This window comes from Myxine glutinosa, chromosome 8, assembly GCF_964187855.1.
Source record: "Myxine glutinosa chromosome 8, kmMyxGlut1.1, whole genome shotgun sequence".
Taxonomy (NCBI): Eukaryota; Metazoa; Chordata; class Myxini; order Myxiniformes; family Myxinidae; genus Myxine; species Myxine glutinosa.
In genome coordinates this window covers 63,905,718-63,920,697 of record NC_136268.1, presented here as the reverse complement: position 1 = coordinate 63,920,697, position 14,980 = coordinate 63,905,718, and the positions used below count along the sequence as shown (strand labels likewise).

Below are 14,980 nucleotides of genomic sequence, written 5' to 3'. Positions count from 1 at the left end.
CATTCCTCTCCTCATATTTTACATTCTCTTCTTAACCATCCTTTCAATAATTGAGCAAAACATCTCTGTCCGGGAGATTTCCACAGGATTTCCACCAATCTCTGCCCCAGGTCTTTCAAGTGGTCTCTCCAGCACCATTAATGACAGAAATCTGTCGAGCAAAGACTGTTCCCTCCATCCTTTTGAGGCAAAACATGACGTGTGCTTCCCCACACTGACCGGGTCAACAGAGGAGACACCATACATTAGCTACTAATAAAAGTACAACTTCCTGTCTAAGTCATGGGCAACATTTTAAATCGACTCCTTACCTTAAACAAATGATTAATACATGGTAAAATGGGCTACAGATAGACACAAACATAACGCCTCAATTTAGCTATTGACTATTCTCTCACAAACAACAATTTTGTACTAAAACACCCCAAGTTTTACCACGAGTCAGTGTTACCATTTATGGGTAGTTTACTATTGTAATGGATAGTCATACTTTTTGATACAAAACATGAAGCGATCAATGCGACAAGAGCAACATTATTTAATTAAAAAAAAAAAATGAAACAAGGGACATTCGTTTAAGAAGGTGGTTTTGTCTCACCAGAGAAAAAGTGTGCTTTAAACCCCTTCTTTGATATAGATGTGTCAGACTTGAACTCAAGTCTCAGGTTGTTGTTCTGAGATGTGATGATCTCTGGCAGTTCAGTCCCACAAAACTTTCCGTGTACTTTGGCATCAGGCGGAGATCCACTACGGATTTCCACGTAGTCGTACTTGCACACCTACACCACAAAGAAGGTGAAGTTGTCATAGCAAGTATGTTATGTTTGTATTGTGAGCACCAATTTTAATAATTTTCATATCTCTTCCTCATTTCAGCAGAACTAAATTTGTTTTAAACTACAACGATACTCTTTGACGTGGTAAAGATGACCGACATGCCTCCACCCACATTATTACATCATTATACATACTTGGACCAAATTTGATTAAAATACCTTCAGCTGTTCTCGGGTATCACATTTTTACTTGACATGGCCTTTGACCTTTGATGCCAAAATCGAATCGGTTCACCTTTGCTTCATAATATGTACTTATACCAAGTTTGGTCAAAATCCCATCACTGGTTTACATTAGTTAGTGTGGTAACACAATTTCTACCTAACAGGACATTTGACCTCTTGATCCCACAATTTCATCAGTTCATCTTTGCATCATCATACATACTTGTATCAATTTTGACCGAGATCCCTTCAGGCGTTCTTAAGTTATCATTGTAACGAAAACCTATTATGGATGGACAGATGGACGGACGGACGGACGGACGGACAGCCAGATGGACAACCCAAAAACAATGCCAACGGGACGAAAAATGAACTAGAACGGCACTCGGTAGAGCGCATACCTCCACCAGGCTGAACAGTTTATGTTTTACATATGCCGGATTATGTAATCCGGATATGCCGGATCTGGAAAAATTTACATACAGTTTACACTGATATGCCGGATCTGGATTCGGACCTGAACCAAAATCGAATCGGCTTGTTCCTGCCATGACTTCTCTTCCTTCTCTCTCTACTTGTTTATCCACCTTATTTTGTCACAATCCATCCACAACTTTTTGAAATATCAGGCGATACTGTATATCATATTTGGCCCCATCACTCAATGGTGATGAATGATTCAAAGAATAAAAAAAAAAAAAATCGTATCCGGAGCTTCTCCAAAATAGAATCGATTAATCAGGTTTCATCATCACACACCCAACGTGTCCACCAGGTTTCAACGGCACACACACAACGTGTCCACCAGGTTTCATCGGAATCCGTCCATAACTTTTTGAGATATCATGCCATGTATCGCTTTTAGCCCTATCGCACAATAAAAAAGAATCACGAAATTCTCTGATCCGGATCCGGATTCAGATCTTAACCCAAATTGAATCAATTCTTCCTTTTCACACACCCAACCTCTCCACCAATGTTCATCCAAATCCATCCACAACTTTTTGAGATATCAAATGTTCATATTTATCGTTTTTGGTCACAATGGTTTTTGATCTCTCAATAGTGAAGAATTACTTAAAATATTATAGTATCCGGATCTTCACCGAAATCATCACCCACTCAACCTCTCCACCACGTTTTGTCCGGATCTGTCCACAACTTTTTGAGATATCATGTTCACAAACAGATAGCCAGACAGGTGTGAAAACATAACCTCCATCCACCTTCGGTGGCGGAGGTAACGATAGGTATATGCAGGGGAGAATTTAAACCATCAAGCATATTTGGTCGAGGAAAGACTTACATCATTTCCCTCAAGTTCGAAGAACTCAAACTGCAGTGAGATGCGGTACTGTGTGGGAGCAGCCACCTGCCAAACACAATGCTTGTTGGTGGGGTACTCTTTGGGCCATCCAGGACTAGTGATTGTGCCATTGAGCTTGGTCATGAAGCCTCCACACGCCGCTGGTAGAGCAGGGAGGGCAAGAAGGCACAAGATGATTTCAAGATGTTTATGTCTCATACTTATATTAAAAATAGAGTTATATTTTAAAGGTATTATTCATCAAGATTGCATAGTTTAACAGACCAAAATGTTTTTTTGTATAAAGCAATGATTTTAAAGAAGAACTTGACAATTAAAATGAAAATTGTTGTCATAAATTATGGATAGGTGGAGATATACACTACCGGTCAAAAGTTTTATAACACTTCAAATTTTCCAGTTTTTATTGAAATTTACGCAGTTTAATGTCTCAATGCACTGAAATTAAGCAAGATTTCAAATTTTGATTCATCGGTCCACAAGACCTTCTTCCAGTCTTCAGTAATCCACTGGCGGTGCTTCATGGCCCAGGCAAACCTCTTTTTCTTATTTTTCCATCTTAGCAATGGCTTTCTTACTGCCACTCGACCTGTCAAACCTGCAGCTTGAAGTCTTCTCTTCACAGTTCAAACTGAGACTTGCTTACTTCGACCAGTGTTAAGCTGTGCTTGAAGCTGTTGTCCTGTGAGCCGCCTATTACGCAAGCTGTTGACTCTCAGAAACTTGTCTTCTGATTCTGTTGTGGCTTTGGGTCTGCCAGACCTCTTCCTGTCAGAGTTTCCTCCAGTTTCCAATATACTACTTCCTGCAGTGCAATATTGTCCAGATAATGCTTCAGAGGGTGTAATAACAGTCTGTTCCAGTACTGCTTTTATACAGACAGGGGGTTTGTAATCAGTTAATCAGCAGAGGTTGGGACACCTGTAGGAATTGTTTGCATCAACTTTCAAGGCTTAATTTACTTACATTGCTGCAGAACAGCTGTAAGTTGTTAACCCATTACTTGTTCCCTGAAGAAGGCCTTTTTTTTTTACAATATAACTGTGCAATTTACATTATTTTCCCGTTTTTGCTAACCTAAACTTTTTTTTAACCTCGAGCAGTTTACTGCTTACCTTTGTGCTATTTCAGGTTATTCTCTGGACATTAAACTACATAAATTTCAATAAAAACTGGAAAAACTGAGGTGTTCTAAAACTTTTGACCGGTAGTGTATATGAAGTTATTGGAGTGAAGCAACAATGGACGACCAACAAAGTGTTCACTAAATTATTACAATCGGCAGAAGCTGTAGAGGCAAGGAAAAGACTGAACTCAAATGTAGAGGTGGTTCTAAAGGAGTCAAATAACAGGTTTGAACTTGGGAATTGTACTAAGAAGAGGCAGATTGATAAACATGTTGTGCTGGAGGGACACATATGAGACAAAACATATAATACAAAATATAGAGTGATAGAAGACTAATAGGTTAATGATGGGCTGTGTCGAGACAACTCGGTGGTATTCATGGTATACTTATCCCATGCAGTCCACTTTGTGTGAGCCAACTATTCTGTTTTTTTAAGGGTTTTTTTTTTCTTTGATCCAATATGGCTGCAAGACAACGTGACCAATGACGTCATATATTTACATTCTCCAATATAATTGTTGCGTGGATCACGCTAGAGTTCATACTGATCAGACCAAGCATTGTACTTGTCTAATTATGACGTCACAATGAAGGCATCAATGACGTCATCATTAACAACACTTATTCCCCACAATGAGCCACGTTTCAAAGTTTTCAATGCAGCGGTTTTGGAGATATAGAGGTCCAAAGTTTTTCGGTTTTCCCAAGATGGCACCCGTACCAGCGTACCATATGACTGGCATATGACATCATAGTTATCACTACAAAAAATTATACATAAGTGGACGCATACCATGGTGAAACTTTAGTGTCAATCGCACCAACGATTGCTGAGAAAATAATTAAATGAATTTTAATTCAACAAGATGGCGCCCATACAATGTGACATACTGTATGACGTCATGATTATCACTAAAATATTTATACATGAGTAGACGCCTACTATGGTGAAACATTCGTGTCAATCGGATCACTGATTGCCGAGACAATGAATTTTAAAAACGCAGATACGTACGCACGACATAGGTGTACATACATACCCAATCACTTACCACCACTTTTCGCTTCGTGACCGCAGATTAATAAGGGGGTATCCAGCCTCTAGTTCAAGTAATTAGTTTTTTTTGTTGTTGTTGTTTTTTTGTATACAAGATCGAGGTTCGTGTAAGAGCTAACATTAATCACAAAAAAAAAAAAACGGACACATAAAAAAACATAAAATAAAGGGAGCGGGAGACATGATGGGGAGAGAAAGGGAAGCACACAAGAACAACAGTATAAAACAGGGACATCAGGAGATCTGTGGGAGGGAGAGAGCTTGGGGGGGTGGGGGGGAGTTTTTTTTTCTGCTTGTATTTTTCCTTCTTGCTCGATTTGCCCGTTCCAGAAATAGATGATGATTTCATTATCACTTCTCAACAGCAGTGCATTCAAATTGCAGGGGGGTTTGAAGAGAGTCGTTGCTCTACTCTCTTTTCTTCCATTTTCTTCAAAGAGGGTGGTAACCTCATCCTCGGTAGTGGTTGTTCAACACCATTTCAGACAAAAACTGCAGTTCATTATGGCCTGCCATTTCGACTGTTTAAGCCACGAGGCAAAAAGAGTGCACATTGAGGAGGAAGTTTCAGAAATCCTCGAAGTTTTGGGTCAACTCCAAAAAGTCCATGCATCAAAAAACAATGTTTTAAACTTTTCTGCAATGTTTCTGCTGGAAACGGTGTTGAACAACCAGGAGTGAGTGGGTCTCTTCAAACAGTGCTGCAACTTTAAAGTGCTGCTTGGGCCTGCACGTGGTCATGCATTTCATAATCTGTTCTGGTGTTTTGGTTCTTACGCATTACCGACGCCACCAAAGGTGGATGGAGGTTATATTTTCACCCCTGTCTGTCTGTTTGTTTATGAACAAAATATCTCAAAAAGTTGTGGACAGATTCGGACGAAATTTGGCAGAGATGACGAAATTTGGCGGATTCGGATCCGGCTAGTAGAATTTTTAAAGTGATTCTTCACCATTGGGAGATCGGGACAAAAACGAGACATAGCAGGATATCTAAAAAAGATATGGATGGATTTGGACGAAACTTGTTGGACAGGTTGCGTGTGTGACAAGGAAGAATCGATTCAATTTTGGTGAAGATCCGGATCCGGATACAGCCAGATCCGGACAGATCCGGATCATACAACTTTTTAAGTGATTCCTCACCTTTGAGGGATATGGCCAAACAGGTGGAGGTATGCTCTCTACTGAGTGCCGTTCTAGTTCCACCCATGTTTCAGGCTTTTCCATGGAGCATTATTTTCAGGCCGGTAATGGGATTGCCAGAGCTCAAACTCACGAGTTGGACTTTGTAGAGCTCGTTTAGTAAGGGCCTGTGTGTCGGTGATAACGCAGTCTTCATTGTGAGCTCTGTCACGTCCATCAGCAATCAATGCAAACAGAAAAGTCCCCAGCTTAATGTTCCATCTGACAGATGGAAATTCCCTGCCTGTGAAGCAACGGTAGCCTACAACATTTTATAGTCAGGTTGATATTTGAACCAAGACTAGAAAGCTCAAAGGGAAGTTCTCTAACTCTGCACCATGCTACAGGACTTAATTCACCATTTGCTAATGGGTAGAGAAAAACAATCAAATGGAGAATCAAATTAAATAGAAGGAGAAGCAAAAAAGCAAATGCTAAATCAAAAACTGTTTGAGTAGATACGAGTAGATATTAGTATGGTACATACATGAATGCAGCGAATAGTTGTGCATATGTTCAAGGGCACATTCGTGTGGCCTTATTCACAGCATGAAGCAAAAGCACTCCTCCATTCTTGTGGATCAGCTCATTAATTATCGTCGCCACTGAAGGTGGACGGACGTTGTGTTTTCATTCCTGTCTGTTTGTTTGTCTGTCTGTCTGTCTGTCTGTGAAGAATATATTTCAAAATACTGTGCACAGATTTGGACTAAAATTGGTGGCCAGGTTGGGTGTGTGACAAAGAGGAACTGATTAGATTTTGATGAAGATCTGCATCCGGATCAGAGAATTTTCAAAGCGATTCTTCACCTTTGAGAGGTGGGGTCCCCTTTTTGTGGAAAGCCTGTGTGTGGGCCTCCTCTGCTCCGCAGGTTGGTCGGAGCGATGAAGAGAAGGACAAGTTCTGGTGTGCGATAGAGAAGCTGATGGAAAACATGAAAGATGAGGAAGTTGTTGTGGTAGGAGGAGACCTAAATGGACATGTGGGAAGGAGTATGGACGGTTTTGAACGAGTTCATGGGGGTTACGGATATGGTGTGAGAATGGAGAAGGTGAAAGGATTTTGGAGTTTGCTGATGGAGCTGATTTGTTGATTTGTAATACTCAGTTCCAGAAAGAGGATAATAAGCTTATTACATACACGTCAGGTGGGTCGATGACAACCGTTGACTACCTGATGGTGCGTAGGCGAGATAGGGGGCACCTCCGGGACACAAAGGTGATCCCGGGGGAGGAGGCTGTATCACAGCACCACTTGGTTGTCTGCGACATAAGGGTGAAAGGTGCGAGGAGAGCTCGGTGGGTAAAGTACCAACCGAGAATGAAGGTGTGGAGGTTGAAAGAGGTGACAGTAAGGGAGGTATTAAAAGAGAGGCTGGGTAGGGTCGAGGATGATGTTGTTGAGCTTGAAAGTAGTTGGATGTCAATAAAAGATAGTCTGTTGGGAGCCGTTGGTGAGGTATGTGGATGGACAAAAGGACCACCGAGGCACTCGGAAACATGGTGGTGGGATGATGAAGTTGGAAAGAAGATTGACGAGAAGAGGAAGAAGTTCAAGGAGTGGTAGAAGGCGAAGGGTACGGGAGCAGAAAAAGCAGAGTGTGAAAGTTATAAGGCAGCCAAGAAGGCTGCAAAGAAAGAGGTAGCAAAGGCGCAGGAGGCATGTAGGAAAATGTTCGGAGAACGCTTGGATTCGGAAGAGGGTCAGAGAGCGGTATTCAGGATTGCAAAGCAGATGGCGAAAGAGAGGTGTGATATGATGGGGGTGAGTTGCTTGAAGGATGAAGTGGGACAAATCGTTGTGGACCCAGATGGAATTAAAGGAAGATGGAAAAGATATATGGAAATGCTGTTGAATACAGAGAATGAATGGGATGGCAACATAGAGAGTAACCCAGTCTTAGGACCGGCAGAGAAGATAACTGAGAAGGAAGTTGAGGAAGCAATAAAAGCAATGAAGAGTAGAAAAGCGGGAGGGCCGACGGGAGTTGTGGGAGATATGTTGAAGGCAGCAGGAAGTTGGGGTGTGAAGAGAATGACAGAGATCTGTAATCTGGTGGTGAAAGAAGGCCGCATTCCGGTGGATTGGGAACTGCGTACCCTCGTCCCTCTATACAAAGGGAAAGGTGAAACTCTGGAGTGTGCCTTGTACTGAGCGATAAAGTTATTGGAGCATGGAATGAAGGTATTGGAAAGGGTGTTGGAGAGGAGGATAAGGAAGAAGATGAAGATCGACGAAATGCAGTTTGGATTTATGCCAGGAAGAGGAACGACAGATGTGCTCTTTATTGTGAGGCAGTTGCAGGAGAAGAACATGGAGAAGAGGGAGAAGTTGTTTCTTGGGTTTGTTGATCTGGAGAAAGCATTCGATAGGGTTCCACGTGAAGTATTGACATGGGCATTGAGGAAGTTAGGAGTGGAGGAATGGTTGATCAGAGTAGTGATGGCAATGTACAAAAGAGCGCGCACAGCTGTAAGGACGAAGGACGGGAACAGTGGTGAGTTTGAGGTGAAGGTGGGAGTACATCAGGGGTCAGTACTAAGTCCACTATTATTTGTAGCTGTGATGGAGGTGCTGGGTCAGAACATAAAGGAGGGTTTACCGTGGGAGTTGTTGTATGCAGATGATCTGGTGTTGATTGCGAAAAGTATGGATGGACTGAAGGAAAAGATGAACAAGTGGAAGGAATGCATTGAGACAAAAGGTCTGAAGGTGAATATCGGAAAGACGAAGGTGATGGCAAGTGGTAAAGCATGTGGTGAGGTGGAAAGAACTGGGAAGTGGCCCTGTGCTGTGTGCAGGAAGGGTGTCGGAGTGAACTCCATTCAATGTACAATGTGCTCTGAGTGGGTTCATCAAAAATGCAGTGGTCTGAGAGGGTCATTAACCAGTGTGGCAGCTACATTCAAATGTAAGGTGTGCACAGAGGGAGCTGCAGATGGAGGAAATATTGAGTTGGATCTTGGAGACGGCGTGCAGCTGGAAAGTGTGAAAACATTTTGCTACCTCGGAGACATGCTGAATGGAGAAGGTGGATCAGACTCGGCAACGGTTGCTGGAGTGAGATGTGCATGGAAGAAGTTTCGGGAACTGAGTGGCATGCTGATGAGGAGGGGGGTGTCGTTGAAGCTGAAGGGAAAGGTGTATGCTGCATGTGTGAGAAGTGTTATGATTTATGGGAGCGAGACATGGGTAATGAATGTAGAGCAGCAACGAAGGCTGGAAAGGGTGGAAATGCGAATGGTTCGGTGGATGTGTGGACTATCGTTGAGAGAGAGGAAGGCAAATGATGAATTGCGAAAGATGATGGGAATAGAGCCTGTGATTGATGCTGTGAAGAGGAACAGGTTGAGATGGTTTGGTCATGTGTTGAGGAAGGATGAAAGTGACTGGTTGAGAAGAGTGATGGAAATGAATGCAGAAGGAAGTAGAGGAAGGGGAAGACCGAGAAAGACTTGGCTAAAGATGGTGGAAGAAGAAATGCGGGCAAGGGGGTTAACAAGGAGAGATGCAGAAAATAGGGCAAAATGGAGAAGATTGTCATGGGGACCGCAAGGCTAACCCCCGCTCTAGCAGGGAAAATGGCTTTAAAATGCATGTTGTTGTTGTTGTTGTTGAGAGGTGGGGGCCAAAAGGATATGTAACATGATATTTGAAAACGTTGTGGATGGATTGTGACAAAACTTGTTGGACGAGTTGGGTAGGTGACATGAACAAGCTGATTAGATTTTGGTTTAGGTCCGAATCCAGATCTGGCCTATCTGTGGATACAAAACGTAAACAGTTCAGCATGGCGGAGGTATGGTCTCTATCTACCGAGTGCCGTTTTAGTTCTTTTTTGTGTGTCTGGGCCACAAATATGGCTGGGTTAATGTCTGGGTTTGACATGGTGCGGTGTGGGTTACGTGATTGATAGGGTTTCTGTTTGGTGTTATTGACATGTGGAGTTATGGGTCTAGTGTTATTGTTTGTCCCTCACGTTATTCAGGTGTTTGCACTATCCAGTTTTTTGGCATTCGTGTCGAGATGTGTATTGTGTGGGTATGTCCATCTTCTCCCCAGTTAGAACACCCTCTCGGCTCTTCACATGCCATGCTTCCAGTAACAATCTGTGTCGTTTGTTAGCCACCTTGTCTCCGACACGGGTCCCATCAAAGTCAAATTTGTGGCCAGATTGCAGGCAATGACGCACTATGGCTGACTATGTCACCTTTTCAAGCCTAACTCCTCTATCCTGCTCATATAGCCTTTCTTTTAAATTCCTACCAGTTTCCCCATTGTAGAATTGGTCACAATCTCTGTATACCACCGTTTAGAGGCCATTTTTCCCCGCAAAGCGGGGGTTGGCCTTTTTCGGGGACCGTGGTAGTTGTTGTTTTTTGGTCCCCTTTTTGAAGCAATGTTTTACGGCCGGATGCCCTTCCTGACGCCAACCCTTTTTGCCGCCTTCAACGACAAACAGGGAATTACCAGTGAACTGGTACTCAATTAGCCGACCTCGGAAGGATGACAGGCTGAGTCAACCCCCCTGGCATTAATTCGGCGATCGACCGAGATTCGAACCCAGGATCCTAGGATCCTAAGCCGGCACCCTAGCCGCTAGCCCAACACCAGGGATTCTCTGTATGATGAATGGTAAACAATTCCTAATTTGTCACCAGTTGATATCCTGTCCTTTAGTTTTGAAAGGTGAAGGAGAAATCAACATATGGTCAGCGTTGGGTTAGCCTGGTGTTGGCTTAGCGGTTAGGGTGCCGGCTTGGGATCCTAGGATCCTGGGTTTGAATCCCGGTCATCGCTGAATTAACGCCAAGGGGGTTGACTCAGCCTGTCATCCTTCCGATCGGCAAATTTGAGTACCAGCTTGCTGGGATGAATGATCCCAGTGTGTACCCCAATTTAGAATAGGTACACCGTATCCCTGTGCGTCGTAAGAGGCGACCAAGGGTTGGCGTCAGGAAGGGCATCCGGCCATAAAAACATTGCCTCAAAAAGGGAACCATGATTGTCATGGTTGAGGGTAGAAAAGAAAGAGGCAGACCTTATATGTGCTGGATGGATGGAGGTAAAGGCTACATCCAAGTTGTATCTTCCAAAGCTTCAGGAAGCAATGCAGGATAGGAATGTTTGGAAAAATCTGATCATGAATGCCACCAGAAGTCGACCACAACTTGCCGAAACTATAGGTATAGAGAGTTGCAGGGATTCAATGGGAGCTGAACGGGAGTCGCATAGTTATTTCATTATTAAATGTTCAGCACGAGAGTAGAGTATTTGTGAACAAGGATAACAACATCCTTCCATTCTGTTTTGTGTATGGACCCCATTAAACCTTTGGAAAGCCTTTAACAATATTTTCCTCCGTTATCTCTTCCTTAAATGTTCTTTAAAAGTCATACAAGGCCTTGAGGCCTAAGGTGCTAAGCGGGCAATTAGCATCAGTGCAGGAGGTGGAAACCCGTGAGCACGGCTGGTGAATTTAATTGCAGTTGAGCACGCAGCTTCATTCGAGCCATTAACGACCGGTCAAAATTGCTTAACAAAGATTGGTGGTTCGCGGTTCGTCATTGTGCTACAAACCCCGGTGTGGTTAAAAACCATGGCCGTCGGTAATTGGTGCCATTACCTCACAGGAGGGTTCATAAAACCCCTTCCGGATCCTCCAAGCCACCCCTCGGCTCATCCTGTTTATACGGACGATCTGGATAAAGCGTCCGATTCTCGTTTGAGGTATCTGGACACCAAAAACCAAAGTAAAGATCTACTCGGCTTTCCTAGTGGGCAACATTAGGTCTTTCTGGATGATCCATCGCTAAGTTGGTGATCGTGTGGATGGAGGATTTGACCTTAAGTCCACCCGACGGTCTACGATAACACTGGTTCGTCAGGATTGGGATCGGGACATTGCTCCAAATCCAGCGACGTCATAACATTATATAGATTATGTGTGTGTGTATATATATATATATATACACAAAGAATTAAGTTAAGCACCCCTACACAACGAATTAAGGTAAGCACCCCCTAATATATATTCTTTGTGTATATGTATACATTGGCATATATTCTAAGGTATGTGAGATCAAATAATGATTGGTATGACATTAGCAATTATCCATTGATGAAATTGAGTGATCAAAGTGAAAAAAAGTGATTGGTTGAGTCAGTGATCCGATCACGTGGGTCCTACACACGTTATTGACGCAAAGATCGCTAGAGGTCTTCTCAGAACAATGACTGTACGTTAGAAAACATAAACGTCATCCACACTGTCCGTGATGGACCTATAGCTCCATACTTAAATTGAGGTGAAAATATGCCTAAAATTCCCAAAAAATTTCACCTTAAATTATTCAGAATAAAATATTGAAAACGGCATGATTGTTATGTTTTTATGTGACCATAATATCACTTCTCCAGAAAATATAGCAATATCATGGGTATATTACACTGTTTTGACGACAACAAACTTGTAATGTGCGAGGTTGTAAAAAAACGGGGGGGGTGCTTAACTTAATTCTTTGTGTATATATATATATATATATATATATATAACACAGTTTGTGTGTGTGTGTGTGTGTATGTGTGTGTGTGTGTGTGTGTGTGTGTGTGTGTGTGTGTGTGTGTGTGTGTGTGTGTGTGTGTGTGTGTGTGTGTGTGTGTAATGTTACCGATAGACTCCTAAACGGAGAGGCTTATGTGCTTGATATTTGGCATAGACATGGCCATTGAGCCTGGGACGAACATGGCCGAACTCAAAATATTTGACGATCCATATTTTTTATTCATATTTACCTCAGCGCATTTCAGCGCACGGAATCAACGGAATCAGAGCAGGTGGGTGCTGATTCGCTCAGAGCGATCACGTGATGCCGCTATGACGCTATGAACGCTATGAACGATATGACGCTATGAACGCTATGAACGATATGACGCTATGAAAAAAAAAATCGCTATGACGCTATGAAACGCTATGAACGCTATGAACGATATGACGCTATGAACGCTATGACGCTATGAAAAAAAAAATCGCTATGACGCTATGAAACGCTATGAACGCTATGACGCTATGAACGATATGACGCTATGAACGCTATGACGCTATGACGCTATGAAAAAAAAAATCGCTATGACGCTATGAAACGCTATGAACGCTATGACGCTATGAATGCTATGACGCTATGAACGCTATGAACGATATGACGCTATGACGCTATGACGCTATGAAAAAAAAAATCGCTATGACGCTATGAACGCTATGACGCTATGACGCTATGAAAAAAAAAACATCGCTATGAACGCTATGACGCTATGAAAAAAAAAAATCGCTCGCTTTGCCAAGGGGCTCGCTCCCCCCCCCCCATTCCCCTCCCCTCCACTTCCCCCTCCCCCTCCCCTCCCCTGCCCGGCAATGCCGGGTACTTCTGCTAGTATATATATATATATATACTCTTGTAGCGGCTACCGCTGGGTTTTCACAATCGCCTTGCACCTATCAAGGACGCGGAGCGATCACCATGCCGGGCTCGTCCAGGACGCCCGGGCAGGCCCGCGCTCAACTTGCCAGGCCTCGGTCGGGACGCCCGGGCATGCCCGGGCATGCCCGGGCAGGCTCGCCCTCAACTTGCCAGGCCGCAGCCAGGACGCTGGGCCACGCCCCCTCTCTCCTTTCCTGGGCAAACGCTCCAGGATAATATGTATATATATTGCTGCCCGATAAACGGGCTTTTCAGAGTGCCTGAGTGTTTGGTTTGATTAAAGCAACTCGGATGAATTCCAGCTTTTTGTCGCGTCCATTCTTCCGATCGACGTGGGAGCCCCAGCTCCTTCACTCTACTATCCTCTTTGTTGTTGCGGGCAACGTATGATGTGCTTCCGTCACCAGTAAACGAGATTGTGGGGGTTTTTGCAGGAGGAGAGATGTTATTTGTGTGGAGGTGTGGGAACGGTGCAGCATGCACTGAGTGCATGCTCAGTAGCATTGGCAGCAGGACAATAGAAGTGGCGATATGATCATGTGCTGGCGGTGGTAGTGCAGATGGTGCAACAAGAGGTGCTGAGATCGAGAGAGAGAAGAGTAGAGAAGGAGACCGATGGGGGAGAGGTGTTTGTCAAAGAGGGCCAAACGGTAAGAGGTGGAAAGAAGAGGAGGAGGTGGAGAGCAAGAGGGCTGTCAGATGCTTGTGATTGGCAGGTGGTGGCAGACCTAAAGCCACAATTGGTATCCCCAGAGGAGATCTGTGTGACAAGAGTTCAATATCCACATGGACTCCACTGACTCCACAATAACCACTGACTTCACTGATTTACTCACCTGCTTTAACCTCACTCAACATGTCGACTTTCCTACCCATATCCGTGGTCACATTTTGGACCTTGTCTGCTCCACTGGATTAAATTTGCACCATCTCTATGGCTCCGACCTCACCCTCTCTGACCACTTAGCCATCACTCTGACCATCAACATCCCCGCCCCAACACCAAGGCATTATCGCACAATCAACTTCCGTAAGCTAAACGCTCTTTCACCTACCTCATTCTCATCCACCCTCTCTGAAAAAATGTCCACTTCTCCCTTCATTGACCTCCACACCCCTTCCGACCTCACTGACTACTACAACCACACTCTCTCCTCCTGCCTTGACCAGCTTGCGCCTGTAAAAACCAAAACAGTTTCTTTCACCCATTCTGCTCCCTGGTTTACCCCTGAACTCCACCTGATGAAAACTCGTGCTCGCCAACTTGAAAGACTCCGCAATAAAACGGGTCTCACAGTTCACTCCCAAGCCTACAAGGACCACATACAACACTACAAAGATGCCCTCTCCCGCGCCCGCTCTGCCTACTACTCTCAAATTATCCACTCTGGCTCCGGAAACCCAAAAGCACTCTTCTCGACAATAAACAAACTCCTCCGCCCCCTGAACACCACCACCCAGTCATTCACAGTAGACAACTGCATCTCCTTCCTCTCTTTCTTCCAACGCAAAATTGACAACATCTACAACAGCTTGACCACCGCCGCACCCGCTCCCCCTCCAACCACCTGCCCCCCCTTGTCCTGCCATCCCCTGTCTCGGTTCTCCCCAATCTCTCCTACTGACCTCTCTGAACTCCTCATAGGAATGAAAACTGCCACCTGCACTCTTGACCCCATCCCCTCCAGCTTTGTCAAAGCCTCCCTCCCTGCTCTCTCTCCACTTATCATTGCAACAATAAACTCCTCCCTGTCTACAGGCATCGTCCCACCTTCCCTCAAAATTGCTGCTGTTACCCCCAT

The 14,980-nt window shown here is 44.1% G+C and overlaps 1 protein-coding gene across 4 annotated transcripts in view; it reads right to left on the bottom strand.

Annotated features, from left to right (window-relative positions):
- The window catches only part of TLL2 (tolloid like 2), a 253,701-nt gene that overhangs the window by 16,957 nt on the left and 221,764 nt on the right, over positions 1 to 14,980 (bottom strand). For all 4 annotated transcript variants that reach the window (XM_068124572.2, XM_068124574.2, XM_078783341.1 and 1 more), the window contains 2 exons: positions 2,308 to 2,468; positions 599 to 779 (listed from right to left, as the gene is read on the bottom strand). In XM_068124572.2, the coding sequence (XP_067980673.2) occupies positions 599 to 779; positions 2,308 to 2,468 (342 nt within the window). The remainder of the gene's footprint in view (positions 1 to 598; positions 780 to 2,307; positions 2,469 to 14,980) is intronic.